Genomic DNA, 17058 nt, shown 5'->3' on the forward strand with positions numbered 1-17058 from the left:
TTTGTACAGCACTTTTCAGTGATGTTGGTTAATAAATTAGTTTGCAAGTTGTCTCAAATAATTTGTCTTATTAGAAGTCATTCATTAATTATCCCAGTTGGTGATTGTGAAATGTAATTTTCTGCTGTCAACATCTATCATCCAGATTAATCAGCTGACATTGTTCCATCCCTGTCCACTCATTCATCAGCAAGCTTCTTCCAAACCGTGCAACTGTTGTAAAGTCACCTGGAAGTGACACAGTTCTGCAGAGAATCATTTAACCTACTTCACCTGTCTATGCATCGGTATTCTCCAGTTTCAGATCTCCAAGGGGTTTTAAAATAGGAGTGTGTGATATTCCTGTGTGGCCTCTGGATCTGTCTGTGTACCAGTTTTACATCTTCTATTATAGTAAATGTGTTTTCTAATCGCACACTGTTGTCTGAAAGTAAAGTAAAGATGTTTCTATAAATTTAGGCCACAACCACATGGGGTTTATATAAATTACCTATTTTTTTTTTACAGTAAGAATCAAGTCCCATTAAAAGTGTTATTTTAAATATGTCACATTTCTGACAAAAATCTGACATGTTCTTATAGCTTCAATCAAAGCCAATGGGCATTTAGTATTATTCTTACAGAAGAGAAATCAAACTTTCCATACTGATAATTTGGCTCCAAAGCAGCTTAAAAACTGCCTTTATCATCATTTAGCTGAACAAGGTTTTGCAGAAGCAGCTGACAAGAGGAGCTGCGTTACATTAGCATATGCTATTGTAGCTGTACGCCGGGGAGCTATTGAATATGCAATTACTGGAACTGTGCTGTGAAGCAGAAAAGGGATTGAAAGTTTTCATCACTTTAATTGCTTTTCCGTCTGTAGACATCAGTCTAATGAAAGCGGACAAGATTTAGTTTCAGTTGACCATCGCACACTGAGATCCTTGAACTTTCGCAGCTCATTTCCCCTGAATTTTTTCAGTGGTCAGCAAGAACAAAACTTCAAATGCTCTCGCTCTGTTTTTTGCTCTTGTACCGTAGATACACGAAATATTTGAATGCCACGCTTGTGACAAAAAGTTCATCTCTACGAATCAACTGAAACGCCACATGATAACACACTCGGGTAAGACGATGACGCTGCAACGATGAGCTGACCTTTTTGCTTCATGCGTTCTCTCTGCTTCTCGGAGATAATCTCTGTTAATCTGTCACTGATCAGAGAAGCGACCGTACACCTGTGAGATCTGCAGTCGGTCATTCAAGCGTTTGGACCAGGTGACGGCTCATAAGATCATCCACAGCGAGGACAAACCGTACAAATGTAAGCTGTGTGGGAAGGAGTTTGCACACCGCAATGTCTACAAGAATCACAAGAAGGTGAGCAAGTGTATAAGATGTGAAGATCCACTTTAGATTTTTATGTTCTATAATTAGGTAAATTATGTTAACTATACCACTGTATCCAGACGATCGGTGCTTTCAAAGAGGAGATACTCCTTAAAAGTCAGTGTCACTTCAAAGCTAGAATTATTAGTGAAGCTGTGATCAATCAGGGTCTCGTTGGTTGCTGTTATCTGTGGGGTCTCTGGGCATTTCCACCCTTGAGGTTCCCTGTGTTTACTTTTGGGATTGAGCTGTCACTCAGACAGATATGTGGGGGGTGGGGGGGGACAGACGGGTGTCGCAAAAACAGAAGCACTTTGAATCTAAAGCCCCTCAAGCTGCTTGTCTTCATCAAGTCAACAAACTTAATTGGCTACGGAGCCTTAAGCAAAATCCTCCTGCATCAATTTACGAAGCCTCCCCGACGTCCACGTCGAGGCGGGAGACGGCTTGTGTTACACTTTATAAACATGCTGCTCGATTCTCTTTGCAGACGCACTCTGAGGAAAGGCCTTTCCAGTGTGAGGAATGCAAAGCGCTGTTCCGCACCCCCTTCTCTTTACAGCGTCATCTTCTCATCCACAATAGTAAGTATAACCATTTATGTGTCCATCAGACTCCTCAAACACTGTTGACATAGAAACCCCCTATCTGGGATGATAGTAGTAGATAAATCTGCTACTATCCAGTTGAAACTGCTGAAAACTGCTCCTGTGCACATACATGAGTACAGCAATATGACCAGCTCATACATTTCCTGGCTAATTGTGATCAGCTGCAGTGGAAACACAGTTACTCCCACAGGTTTCTGTTCAGGATTCTTTGAGCTCCATGTGTTCTCCTTATAATGCCTCAGAAGCTGTAAGTAGATATCTCCTTACAAAACATAGACATCTTTGATCTTAAAGTGACGAGTTCGCCACATTCTTTCACAACATTTTAAAATAAAATTGCCCCGTTAAAACCAGCCTACTAAGTTTTACAGGCTATAGTCCTGTATTTTTACTGTTTTTATTGCCGTCTCATCCCTACCACTGTGGATATTTCCAGACGCTGTAACCCCATCAAAAGTCTCCCTGTTAAGACATCAGTTGTCTGATTGTCTGGTCCCCCCTGAATGCTTTGCTTTGACAGAAACTTTCTCCCTGGACAGTTGAGCTGCAGATGAGTCTTGGCAGGATGCATTAGTCGTCCTCAAACTGTGCCAGATAACAAAAGGATTGTAAAGCTCAAGGCATTTCCTGCTGCTGTCTCAGGCGGCAAGAAGCAATATAATATCAGGACTTTTATTATGTATCAATGGGATATAGGGCTTGAGGATTGGATGTGTGATTTCATTGTGCTCTAGGCGAGAAAACAGAAATAATGTACCAGTAAAGCTATCCAGTAATTGGCCAATGAGTAATTTTCAAAGACTTTTTTTTAAGTGCTTCTTGGTCAGTTGGATCACAGACAGAGAACCAAGACACTCAAGTGTTTACACCTGAATCTAATATGTGTTACTATCAGTATCGCTTCCATAAGAAGGTCAAAAGTCTTTCCTTGAGGTCTCTGTGTTCACCAGTGAAGTGGCAGATTTTTGAGCAAAGAGGAGAAAATGTTTCGGGGAGTTTGCCCATTTTTGGACTTGACTTTTTAAGTCCTGCATTGATGGTATATTTTCCTGCTTTTCTAGCTGAGGATGTAAAATTTAACATAACAAAAGACATGTACACGCGCGCTTTAAAACCAAGTGTAAAAACCACCCATTTCTCACATTTTGCTCAAAACTGCAGAACTATTGTGTAAATGTGCCAAAAGAAACAAAAAAGGCCATATTTTGGGGTTATTATTGTGATAGAATAACAAAATGTGTTTCAGTATTTTTCAGTTGTTTTATAGATATGAAATTATTTATTAGATCTAAAAAATGCAATTCCAGAGATTATAGGTAGATGTTGGGGTGGTGGAGGGGTTAGAAGAGAAAGCAGCAGCATATTTATAAATGTATACTTATACATTTTGCAGCATATGTGGACCATCAAATTGAGAGGGTGTGTCTGGCATATGACGTGCCTGACATGAGAGTGTGTGTGAAGCAGTGCAGTTGAAGCTACCTGCCTGAACTGGCTCACAGGCTTCGCTCTATTTAAACCTTTGGTTCTTTCATATTATGTCATCATAATTCTTAAATCCCACATTCTTTAGCCCTTTTCTGTACACGACTTTAAAGTTGCAGTGTATTCGTAACAACGTGACAAATCAGTATGTAGTTCTTGCTTTGGGTAGGGCACATTTATGTGTTTAGACCCCATTTGTAGACCTTTGGCATAACCCCTGCGTGTGTGTTTGCATCTAAATTAAAGTTTGTGCATGCTTATGTAGGAGCGTGAGTACCTTATTATCAGACTGAAGCCTTGCTCTGTGTTTTCATGGAATCACTTTGCGAGTGTGCCGTTGACGTTAATTACCATCATGAGAGTGTTTCCATCTAAATTAAAAAACAAAGCGAGCCTCAGCTTTCGCTGGTGTTCCTTTTCACTGAGCTGACCATCATCTGCCTTGGTAATAGGAGAATGAGTGCAAGCTTGTAACCACTTGCTCCCTCCATCTAAACTACTCTGTGGAAATTGAATGATCTCCATATAATTGAAACATCTTTTCTTGAACAATAGAAGCTGTTGTGTGGAGGCAGAGAGCCGAGGCGTGAAGGAAAACATCAGGCTTCGCTATCCCAGCAGCTGACATAACTGTCTAAAAGCTGTCTGTCTGGAGTTTTAGGCCTGTTCAGGGAAATGATTAATAAAATAGGGCATGTTTTTTAACTTTTTGACGTACAGGCCAAACATATGGCAGAGTATTTTATTTTATTGTTTACTTTGGCGTGTGTTCAGCTACACATACACAATAAAAGGCAACCAGAGCTTTTTAAAAGATGGTTGTCTGGGTTTTCTTTGTAGTTATCTGCCCACACAATAGCCCTGGTGAAATTGGGTCCCCTCTTGTTGTGCGTGATGACTCTGTGTTCAGACGTTTAACAATAGCTGAGGCTCTTGCAAATGTTCATCTTTTCCTTGCTGCAGGTGAGAGAACATTCAAGTGTGACCAGTGTGACGCCACCTTCAAGAGGAAGGACACGCTCAACGTCCACATCCAGGTGGTGCACGACGGCCACAAGAAGTACAAGTGCGACCTGTGCGAGAAGGCTTTTGTCACTCCTTCTGTCCTCAAGAGCCACAAGAAGGTGGGTGAAAAGAGCTGGAGCCAAACGACCTCAATCATACGCGGTGATTGCACGTCTGCTGGGGCTTTGTCCTGAAATTGAGTTCAAACACAATTGTAGTTGCATTTATTTGAAATGCGCACAGACATAACAGTTAGAAAATAAGTTGTGAAACTTTGCAAAGTAAATTTTAGACAGTTACTAAGATTATATGCCATTTTGAGATAAATGTTAAAGTAATGGAAGAACTTTGCTAAATTGCAGCTTAAAGCTGATTTTCCATCATCATCACTCTGCTATCAAACTAAATTGTAATAAAATCAATGGCATGGTGAACATCTATTCTAACAAAATATTTCCATTGTTTCACATTCTGTCCTGCTCCTTGCCCCTTGACACTGATTTCTCTAACTATACTAATATTTCAGACTATTGAATCTGCTGGAAACATCCATCTTGACCGTTGTTGCCTAAGTTGGAAATCAGTTCATATGTTGATTAGAAATGGCAGTTAGTCCATTAGCGCCGCAGGCTTTCAGAGCCCCGAACAGATCTCGCTGCAGATTGCGAGCCCTAAATCTGACAACGTCCGGTGCAGTTATGGATCAAGATTGAAACCAAACAGTTTCTTGGCACACGGCAAAAGAAAATGTCTTGGAGGTTGTCTCAGAACAGTAGGGCTGAAGACAGGCATGTTGAACTGTCTCAGTGCTCGGGGTGTCTGGAGGCTGCTGAGAAATCTGGCGTTGATCAAAGTCAGGTTGTTGAGGAGATGACAACTTGCCGACTGTGTTTACACGCGTGGAGCAACCCCACTTTTGGCCGCGTTATTGTTGAAGTTGTTTTTAATATGCACTTTGATACTATGCAACTGTTTGTCTCTGCAAACCTGGCTTCACAAATAATTATCACACCCACGCTCTAACTGGAGCTCCGCTCACAATTCGGAACATATGACGAGAATCTAAAATATATGTAGAAGGATACGAATCTTTCTTAACCTCAGGAAACGTGTGAGTCAGACTTCTTATGATCACAGTAAGAGCTTACTTCCCTTTTTTAACTACCAAGGTCATGAGGCGTTTATGCAGGGCTGCAGCTGCAGGTTGATTAGAACAGATATTTTTCAATTACTGTCGTTCAGTTGGAGTTTTTGAAAAAAAGAAACTGTTAAACTTAAAAACACACACACACACACAAAAATAATCGCTTGTTTATTAAAACTAGTTGCCGGTTATGTTTTTGTAAGCTGGCCACCATCTGACGTCTTTTAGAACAGAAACAGAAGCAGCCATTGAACTGGAATAATTTGATTTAGTTCATCAAGTGAATGAATCAGTTTCACTCATCGTCCGCGTCATTAGGCACCCATGCTCAGCCAGAATTTGCCATAAACAGCAAACACCACACCCTGAACTCTGTTGTCATTTGGTAGTTGCTTCAATTCTTTCTATTAGATATAAACTGATATATCAGGTTATAATGCCAAATAAAGTCATGTTTTTACAGTGTTTATCTGTTGTGACACATTAGTTGTGCTAAATATTCAAAGATGAGGAAGAATATAACCACTTATTTCAAGAGGCAAGGTAAACCCTGGACAGGACGCCCAATAAGTGCATGTCTTTGGGAGGAAGCCGGATGACAGGAGGAGAACATGTAAACTCCACACAGAACTCAGGATCTTCTTGCTGTGAACCACCATGCCACCGTGCTGCCCATGTTGAAAGTTTCTGTTAATTTCTAAATCAGTGCATCCCTACTCACTAGATTCAGTGAGTAGTTTTTTTAAATTCAGTGAATTCAGCATTGCTGTAGTTCTACTTAGTATCAGAAATAGTTAAATAAGCACAAGAAATGTGTGTGTTTGGTTTCTTTAACACATGTAGCCAAAAACCACAGGAAACAAGGGGAAGTATGAGTTGAGTGCTTGACCCTCGAGGGTTAATCAGTGTGAGTTTATTTAGTCGGCGCAATCGTTATGGAAACATTTCGTTTGACAAATGCTGTCATCTCACCTGAACCAAGATTTTATGTTACAAGAAGGAGGAAAAATCAAATATTTCAAGGTTGAAAGTGACACTGATTTGCTGAAACAAACAGTTTTTGCTTTCTTTTCTTCTTTGCTTGTTCAAGCAAAACTGAATGGATGGCATGAATTTGAGCTTCATTTTATATTGTACAGTGCAAATGTCTCGAGCAACCTCTTCTTTCTTGATATTGTACTTCCAAGCAGTAAGACTTTCTTATCCTATTTTAAAGTGGTCTTGAGCCATAGTTCTCCAGGCTTTGCTTAAAAATCCAAGGAAACTTACCGAGTGGAAGCGGCAGGCCTAAAAAGCTATTTGCAGCAGATAAACGATATGTTTAGGTTCTTAAGAAATAGAGAAATAGTTTTGGGGCTGCTTTTAAGCCAGTGGTTTGGGAATCTTGCCTAAATCAGATTTTTATCCATGAGGAAAGCATCTGTTTGGCAACAGCTTCATTTATCAGTATGACAACGATCCCAAACAAAGTGCCAGTGCAGTAAAAACATACCTTGGAACACACAATGGAACATTATAAGTCATGGACTGGCCTCCCCATTACTGAAGCAGTGACAGAAAATGGAATAAAAACCACCCAAAATCTAAAGAAAAGCTTTGAATGTCCTCTGGGAAACCTGGAAAACTATTCCTGAAGACTACTTAAAGGCTTGCCTAAGAGAGTCTGGGCTGCGTTAAAGAATGAAAGTGGTCACAGAAAGATTGACTTTGAAGCTCATTAGAATTTTTGCCTTATTTCCTTTGATGTTTATATATGTTTCAATACATTGCTGCCCCTAGTTCCCATTTTCTGAAGCAGAATATAAAGAAATGAAGGGTGACTCAAGCACTACTCTGTGTGTGTGTGTGTGTGTGTGTGTGTGTGTGTAATGGTAGCTTATGTAAATGAACAGTAATGTACATATCTGGCAGAACAGGACAGCGGATTCACTGAGCTCTCTTGTATTACAGTAAATACTTTATCCTCAGTGAGCCTGAATTTAGGTTCTACATAGGGGGTGTGTGCGCTTGTGTGTGTGCGTGAAAGCATGTATGTGCACACAATGTGTGTTTTGCAATCTTATCTCTTTTAGTGGCATGCTGGAGGAATGTACAGATGAATGAAAATTGCCGGGTTACTCTGAATAGATACAGACATAAAAATCATTGTCATAAAAGAAATCCCCAGCCAATTGCACGTTTGTGATTTGAGACGTGATGTTCCCATGTGAAATCGCAGACGTCACTGCGGGCTGTCTGTTTATAAAGGTAGAATATGAATTGTATTTTCTCTGTTTGTATTAAATAATGCAACATTGCTCCATCTGGGATGCATGTGTTCATATAAATGGATTTGTTTGTGCTTGTTTGTGCGAGACTGAGTGTGTGTGTGTGTGTGTGTGTGTGTGCGTGTGTGTGTGTGTGCGTGTGTGTGTGTGTGTGTGTGTGTGTGTGTGTGTGGATGGAGCCTTTGTAACGAAACACCAGAGGTGTCAGAGGGACACAGTGGGGTGACGGAGGAAAGGATGGGGGCAGAGAGGAGGTGTTCCTGCATTGTTGTACTGCTGTTGAAACTGTCGCTCTGAGTTTGAGCCTTTCATACTCACGATTATTCTCGGGAATTTACAACAGGCCAGCAGGAAGAATTTAGAGTGTACTTTTCAGCAAGGAGCGGAGTGAGGGGGGTAGGGTGGGGAAAGGTAGAGGAGCTAGTGCACTCTTGCCACATGTTCTTCTTCTCTGTTTGCATGTGCGGCCCTTATGGGTCCATGGAACTCACCACGGTGGACAGCTGGGAGGTGAAGGGAGAGGAAGAAGAGGGAGAAGAAAAGGTCTCTTGGGTTTTGGACCCTGGCAAATGTGTATCGTCTGAATTCTTTGATCCAGCAAGCTTGCAGAATCAACTGTCATGTGAACATGAGCATCTCCATTTACTTGCATTATGAGAACTTGTTTATTCTGGACACAGTCATATAGTTCTGGAGTTGCTTTTACCAAATGAAAAAAGCACTAAAATCTGAGAGTGTTTGGTTGAACAGATGTATTCTAAGACCCGAGTATGAAAAAAAGCCCCTTAATTATCTTTTTTGATAACTTGGTTATGGACACATGTTCTGACTTTGAAATCCAGTTATTACCATTGATCACATTTTACTTTGTAATGTAGCAAAGATGTTAAAATGTGAATTTTCTAAATTTTTTCCTTAACATCCACCATATGTCTCTTTTATCATTTCTCTGCCAGACACACACGGGGGAGAAGGAGAAGATCTGCCCATACTGCGGGCAAAAGTTCGCCAGCAACGGCACGCTAAGGGTCCACATCCGCAGCCATACAGGTCAGCGGCCCTCCGTGGTTCAGTGCTTTGTTAAATCGACTTTACAGCCGCTGCACCTGCATTGGAAGTTGCAGAGTAACATATCAGTTCAGATTAGTACAAACTGATTAATTTGCAGTGCTTTCATTTCACTGAACTTTGTTTCATTTACTTTATTTATGATTATATTAAAAAGGTTAGTGTTTATTTAAAGTGTTTGGTTGGAAATTTGTTACCAACGTTATTCCTGAATTGGTTGGAAGAAGAGGCGAGCGCCTTAAAGCAGGACATCAGAGGCAAGTGTGTGCTTGTTCAGAACTCAAATGCTTAATCAACAGGCTGAAGTCATACGCAGGTTGACAGCTAGCATAGCAAGGAATCCAAGCGAAGAGCAGGCAAAAGGTTAAATCCAGAATGAGATGAAACAGGGAACTGTGTGGGAAAAATACACAAGGAAAAAACTAGAATAAAAATCAAGCCACAAGCAAATTCCTGTGAAGTACAAAGGCAGTCTGGTAGGGAGCAAATGCAAGCAGGAGAGTCCATAGAGTTTTGATTACTGGGCATACGTGATACCATTTGGGAAGAAGGTGGGAAATGTAACCTTGCAGAACTTGCTCCATAGAGTTGCATGTCCTGGGAGATCATATAAATGTGCTTTAAAGTCAGATTGTGAAAACAGAGTTCACACTGTAGCTGTTTATTATCTTCACATGCATGACTTGGTGTCAGGATTTCTGCAAATGAATCCATCTTCTAGGTCACTCGTATGTGAAGTAATTAAAAAAAGCAGAAAATAGCAAAAAAGCATTACATCATGCACATATTTTATGGTTTTACTTTCTGAGCGCAAAGTTAGATGAGAAGATCAAAACCACTCTCGTGTTTGTAGTTAAATATGAAGCTACAACCAACAGCTGGGTAGCTAAGCTGAGCATACATAAACCCTGGAGTTAAGGACAAACAGCCTGGCACCGTCTCATGGTAACAAAATCCAACAATAAGCACCTGCAAAGTTCACCAACTGAACATGTTTTGTTTATGTTATCCATGTTCACAGCCAAGAATTAGTCTAGCACATACATTCTCATAAAACCACTACTTGTAGTTATTTTTGTGCACAATTAACAAATGACATGTCTTATAATCTGCTTGCTGTGGCTTTATATCGAATGCACCCACACGAGATAGATGTTGTCTCACAAACAGACCCGTTCCTCGTTTGTTCTTCGTAGTATCCGTAGATCCTGTAGATCCAAACGCTCCTGTCCTCCCACCTTCGCTCTGCACATGTTACATCTAAGCAGTGAGACGGAGTGCATTTTAATGTTAGAAAATGGCAACGTGTTGGAGCGCTGGTTGCACTATCCTTTGCACCACCACAAAAATAAAGCCCTGCATGTTCATTAAACTGCCTTAAACTGGAAAGCTACACATTCCTGTGCGTTTCCTTACCAACAGACTGGTGCAGAGACCTGGCACGGCCACACACACACTTCTTGGCCTCACTCCCTCTTCTTCTTTCTGTCTGTCTCTGGAAATCTTCTTTTCCTCACTCCAACTTAAACTTCATCCACTGCTATTTTTTCCTCAGCCGTGTCCTCTTATTGTTGTCTGTCTATTTGAGCCTTACCTGTAGTAAGCCTCTTAAACTCAGTAAATGCAGTTTTTTATGAAGCCTACCTAATGTAATCAATGTTTAAACCCATTAAAGCTTCATCTTCCTTGTAGCGTTAGCTCCTCAAATTTAAAAATAATTTTAGGAATATTTGTGGAAGCCTGTTAGACTTTCTGTCCACCTGATGTATGTTTGAATTGCCATCCACAGACAAGCATACCACGCTTTGTCAACAGCCCCCTTTGTATCTGTGTGTGCGTGCGCTGTGTTTGTGTGTTTGCGTACATGTGTATGTGCGAAGGACAAACCAACAGAAAGGGTGAATGTATACCAGTGTGGTCTGCAGCCCAGTCTGATCGTATTTATATAGAATAAACAAAAGAGAGGAATGCTGGGGGAGGGGTGGGAGCCTAGGGGACACCTAAAAGAAAGAAAGGAGGAAAGAGAGAAAAGACCACTCCAAGAAAGCATCTAGCCGGATGACCCTTGACCCCGACTAGCTGTAAATCTGTCCCCTCATTCTATAGGCCGGGTTTTTTGTTGTTGTTGTTATTTGTTGTGTTTTTGGGCAAAAGGGAAAAAAAAAAAGCTCTGGTGAACAGCGTGAGTCGTTCCCTGAGCGACAACACTAACAAGAATCATCTTGTTCTCACACAGTGAAGAGTGATTTCACACAGCTCATGTAGCTCATCTGTGAATATATAGATAAAATGAGCCTGTTAGTGTAAGTACAGATCTCCACAACCGCTTTCTGTTCCATGGGTGATCTCCTAAGAAGGCCACTAGCTGAGTTAGATGCCTGTAAATCGGCAGCTCCCCTGGATGGAAGGCGGGAAAGCTTGATCTTGTTTGTCTTTCCTGCTTCACAGGAACAAGACAGCATTGATTGTTTACCTGCTAAACACAGAGGACTTTGTAAGGATTCCTTGGAGATTTCCGTCCCGTATCACTTTACCATCAAACACTACGGAGCATTATGAGAGAAACAGGCGAATAACGAGGATAGAAAAAGTGTGAAATGGATTAAAGGGAAAATTGAAAGAAAATCAACCTGAGAGCATAAAATGTTTTGGAAGAGATGTAGCGCATATGTGACTTGGATTTAGTTTTAGTTTAATTTTGTTAGAACATCATGTTGGGCAAATTAGTTTTAGTGCCACAAAGACAGGCATCTTCTCACAGAGCACCCTTTATGAGATCACCCATAAAATGCGAGCTGTCAAAAAGCTGGATGAGGACGCTGTAGAAGTCTGTAGTCATGATGGATGTTTCTATCATTTTCTAAATTATTCTGTTTGGCCCTGTGATGGAGCGAATATGTTCTAATCCACATCACAGCTCAGTGAGAGCAGATTTTCCCACCACGTGTGCCATGAAGTGGTGAATAACCATAGTGGGGTCATGAAAATTATTTGTGCCAAGGGAAAATGTTGACAGAGCCCAGTGACTTGCTGTTATACTGACATCATAGGACATTTCAAGTTGGCAACGAGCAGTGTAAGCCCATGAGCTGCGTAACAACTAATTGGAGTGTCATTTTTAACCCTTTAAAAATGACACTCCAACAGTCAGACTTTTGACACGTGCACTGGTCTCCAGTGTACCATTCCTTTTTGACCATAAAGGAAATTGTGTTGTAAAATTAAGTTCATAATCACCCACATAACCAACTAATTACAAGCACATTTTTAATTAAATTTAACAAGAAGAAAGAAGACAACAAAACATGAGCTTTAAAGCTGACCTGACTTTTCCACATTTTCTGTCATACATAGTGTGTGCTCAGTAAAAATGGCCAGTTTTAAATAGTGATGTCAGCTTATGTGCAAAGGATCCCCTGTGAGCTAAAACATGAGCCTTCAGGTGCTCTAAATGCTTGCCGTTTTGCTCTATTTGATGTCAATTAGTGGGATTTTTGGGGTACATTTTAAACAGCACCCGTGTGCTCAAGGTTCTGCGTAAGATTTTGGCTTGAATATGTACAAGATTTCAGAAGTTTCCATTCCCAATTAAGAGTGAGGAATGATGTTCTGCTTGCAGAAGCCATGCGATAGAGGTAGCCCATCCAAAGAAAGATGACCTAGGCTACGCCTATACTAATCTGGATAAATTTGAAAAAGGTGTTTTCGTCTAAAAATGCACCACGTCCACACTATCGTTTTCAGTCATTTCTGAAGAGTTTTTCATCCACACTGAAACGACTGAAAACACTTACTTTCCCCGCGGATGCATGAAACATAAGATGATTCGACCTGCCTCATTTCAGTCTGCCATTTATTTATGTTCCGGCTCTTTGAAACATCACGGCAAAATGTCGAGGAAAAGCACCGAGTTTTTTAAATAGACTGACAATGAGGTGGAGTTCTTGCTGCGAGTAACACAAGAGTACAAAGTTGCAAAAGCGAGTGAGAATATAGACTGGGAGACGTACCAAATACACTGAAATTAACATTCCGTCTTCTTTGAAGAAAAGCTATGAGGAGCATGTACAAACTGATATCAATCTTTAATAGGGCTGAGAAAAATGGGGAAAAAACAAAACAACTGCCGTACAATGCCGTCCGCCATCTTAGTTGAATTGGTCACATGACTGCATCATATGACTAAAATGCGTCATCGTTTTTGAAAGCCTCCGTTTTTCACAATCCACACTGCAACACGAAAACAGCTTTCAAATGTATCCACTTTTGGGAGCGTTTTCAAAAAGCTCAGTTTTCCTTGACCAAAAACGCCGTCTCAGTGTGGAAGGCCAAAACGGAGAGAAAAAGATGTGTTTTCAAACGAAAACGTATTAGTGTGGACATGTCTTTAAAGGGAGGTTGGCGTTTAGGAACGTTTATTGTTGCCGTTGTCACCCTTACAAATGCTGCAGCCAGTTTGTTATTTATCGTAGTTTCAATTATCTATCAGTGTAGGTGCCTAGAGATTCCCAGATTACATAGTTGGAAACATCCTGAGAATGTGAGGAGGAAAAAAAACTCGGAACAAACATGGAATAATCTTGCTTCCTGTTTCATCTTTCTCTTTTCCTATACCACTGCTGATGCAGAGATCTTTATCTTAGTTACAGACATTATAGTTTTCACATGCAACAACTAATGTGGTGACCACAAACAAGGATTTAAAGGGTGGCTGCAGCACGCCAGGGAACAGCAGAAGATAAATAAGGATTAATTTGAACTGAAAATCATGTAAAACTACTCTTGTTGTTGGAGCTATAAGTGAGCGCAATAAGTCCTGTTTAAATGAGATGGGATGCATCAACACCACTATGTGTCACCTAGCACGATTGGGTTAAAAGGAACACATTAGCCCTAAATACCCTTAGATTAATCAAGTACTGGAACAGAACAAGGTTAAGCACACAGAGAGACATTGGAGAGAAGATTACTCTAATCAGATTTCTAATTTAAGCATCATCTTGTACGGCTTAAAGAAAACAAATAGTCAAGTTATTTGTAAGAGAGGGATCTTTCTTAGAGCTCCTTTTCTTAAAAAAATATATTTTCTGGTTGTGGTGCAGCTCGGTTCAGAGAACTAAGAAAAGCATCAAACCACCATAGCTGTCTTCATCTTTGTAGTTTTAGCTTTAATTTGTGTCATCTGGTTGGATAAATTAGATCTAAATAGATTAAATCACTGCCAGGCTTTGTGTGCGCACCGTCTGGTTATATGCATTTGTGTATGTTTTCATAATCCACATTAAAAATATGAAAATGATTCGCTAAACAGAAGCTTGACTTTAGCCCCTCATGCTGATAACAGATATTAATTAAGGCTTAAGTGACAAAACATCAATAACATTACATTTTTTCAGCTTACTGTAGCTTTTCTACTGTATGACTTATATCTATTTCCACAATCTGAGAGCCAGTAATCTAGTCTGCTAACTTAGTCTCTGGGGACAACTTTTAGGTTTTTGATATCAGTGGTCAAAGCTTCCTGTTTGACCTGTTGTTATAAATGTTGCTGTATTGTTATATTTAAATCATTGCCAGATAATAACCAATCAGTGTGCGGTTACATTTTGACAATCACAGTCCCTCTTTTGCTCACCGCACATATTGTGCGTCTCCATGCAACTTAATCGTGATTGGTCAGTAGAACTCACACTACAGGCTACAAATAGATACTTTGTATTCACAGGCGTGTATCTGCTTATGGAGATTACTCTTTTCATTAAGCACATTTACATACAAATAACCTGTTAATGTCATCATGTTTAACAGCTTGATAAACCCTGCCACGCCGACAATTTGAAAAGCCTGAGATCTCAGCCATGCAGGCCACCAGATAATCATTAGTGCCAAACACTGCATTCTAATATTAACAGGTTGTATACAGTAGATAATGTAAATACAGCTCTCTGTATGTGGTTTCCACAGATGTAGAGCAAGGGCCAGTAAATGCTAGCATTTACTCAGAGGCGTGCGCTGCAGTTGTGTGCTCTGTATAACGTTGGTAAATCATTGCCACCTGAGTTTTGTAACATTTGTATAATTACACAGATGGCCGTGCCAGAAAACTAATATTCAATGTGCTTTTTTTAAACACTGGGTTGCTGTAATAGAGATTGCCCCCTGGCACAAGATAAGAAAGGCTCTGTTCTTTGTACAAATAGTTTCTCAGCGAGACCACAAATTATATTAGAAGCAATACACATAGTAATACTATAATGTTTTAACTTATACTATCCATACTGCTGGCACAGCTTGGAGGTTACTAATTGTCTTGATCATGGTATCATTTTTTATAGTAATTATATGCAGCCCATATTTTGATGTTTTTAAAGCTACACGTTTCAGCTTGTAGCGGTCTCACGCCAGAACAGCTGCCCCTGAACTGACATCTGGCAGAACTCTGGAATCACTGAACCTATTTACGTACAGATGACTTTGTTTGTCTTGACTGTGGTCATGGTTACAATCTTGTAAAGCAAAATCACCATGTAGTGAATTATTGTTTGTCTCGATGATGAATAGTACGTCACTGTTGCATGGGTGTTGAGATGGTTAATTTGGATTGAGGGCTTGGTTTTGAGGTACGTCTGGATCAGATCTGCACCATGTGTGGCGAGGCTCGGGCACGGACTCGTCTCGATAGAGGTACCTTGGTATGGTACTTTGAGCGAATTGTTTGAGGAAGTGGTGAAAACTTCTGAGCCCTTTGCTATAATGGAAAGGTCAAGTGTAAAAGTTGTTGGACGTTCCTATGGCTCATCAAAGGCAATCTCTTATCATCTTTAACACACTGATATCACGTTACCTCCCTGGCCCCTGTCGGCATGTGGCACAGAGCGGAGAGAAGGACAGCGGAGGGCCACTGTCTCCCCCAAACTGGAGGAAGCCAGGAATTAATTTCTGATGGACAGCGCTAATGTCTTTCAGACTGGAGCCCCGAAGCTACAAAGCATTCTCCATAACACGAACGCCGTGCGGCAGGCAAAACGACAAAGCCGACCATCTGCTAACCAGATACACGGCCGTATGCGCACACATATACAACGCACGAGGGGTGCCAAACGGATCGATTAGCAGACAAGGAGTGTGAGGGCCACAGCAGGGGGCTGGGGGAGACACCCAGGGTCAAAGAGATGGTGTACTGTTTCAGCACATGCTAAATCAGTTACCATCTCCACACACATAAAGCCCTGGCTCAGTGCTGCAGCCACCCCTCATAATCCCCAAACAATCTGGCTCAATCTGGAGAATAAGTGGAGGGTTTCTAGTTACAGTAACACTCGGCAGAACAGACGCTGAATAATAGAGACCAATGTTCCAAAGTTACTGCTTTGGTTTCCAAGTAGCATTTGTTTATTTCCTGTTCCGCTAAGAGATTGAGGGGTTCTTGTTTTAGTCCAATCAGACTGAAACCCTGGAAAAGCCTTGACTGTTGAACAGAACTGATTTTGAGTAGGGTGTTTGAAGAGACCATATTTATTACTGATCTCTTTTTAAAATATTGGATACCATCAATTAATCTGTTTGTAGTTTCTTGATGAAACACACATGTTCAGAACCAAACAATGTATAGGTTAAGTAGGTGAATTGGTATGCACTTGTAGCAACGCTCAGTGTTAGCAGGGTGTGGTTGTCTGTGCTGTATATTTGCTGACAATAGCCAGCTCCTGGGAGGGATGTGATCCAAGCTGCAGAGTACACTAGCACTCTGTGCTCTGGTGCTATTAGCACACTAATGCCTTCCCCAGGACTCCCCAAGGCTAGCGCTGGGCCTTAACCTGATACCACACATGCTACATAAGACATAGGGTTTGTCTGAAAACACATCTGGGATTCAGATTTTCCTGTTTGTCAACAAAAGGCCTCCTAGAGGCTGAAATTGCTCAGAAGGGGATTTTGGGACAGAATGCCGAGCTGCCCTCGTGCACATGTTTCAGTACGTGTAATCAGTTCACATATGTCACGTAAATCCTTTGCACACCAACCTGAGGTTACACGTTGTATTACTAGAGCGCTCTTCCTCATGCCTCTTTAAAGCTGTCTTGCGGATGGGTGGGTGGGGTTATGG

The 17058-nt window shown here is 40.9% G+C and overlaps 1 protein-coding gene across 2 annotated transcripts in view; it reads left to right on the forward strand.

The window, feature by feature from the left end:
* The window catches only part of prdm5 (PR domain containing 5), a 44067-nt gene that overhangs the window by 10894 nt on the left and 16115 nt on the right, over positions 1-17058 (forward strand). For both annotated transcript variants that reach the window (XR_014890707.1, XM_085264591.1), the window contains exons 9-13: positions 1024-1108; positions 1205-1362; positions 1862-1955; positions 4431-4591; positions 8840-8933. Coding sequence is in view for 1 of the 2 variants with exons in the window: in XM_085264591.1 (XP_085120717.1) it covers positions 1024-1108; positions 1205-1362; positions 1862-1955; positions 4431-4591; positions 8840-8933 (592 nt within the window). In the remaining variant the exon portion in view is untranslated. The remainder of the gene's footprint in view (positions 1-1023; positions 1109-1204; positions 1363-1861; positions 1956-4430; positions 4592-8839; positions 8934-17058) is intronic.

The sequence above is a fragment of the Mchenga conophoros genome, linkage group LG23 (genome assembly GCF_057382185.1).
Source record: "Mchenga conophoros isolate Kocher_MC1m ecotype Shallow Benthic linkage group LG23, M_conophoros_male_GT1.1, whole genome shotgun sequence".
In the NCBI taxonomy this organism is placed as follows: Eukaryota; Metazoa; Chordata; class Actinopteri; order Cichliformes; family Cichlidae; genus Mchenga; species Mchenga conophoros.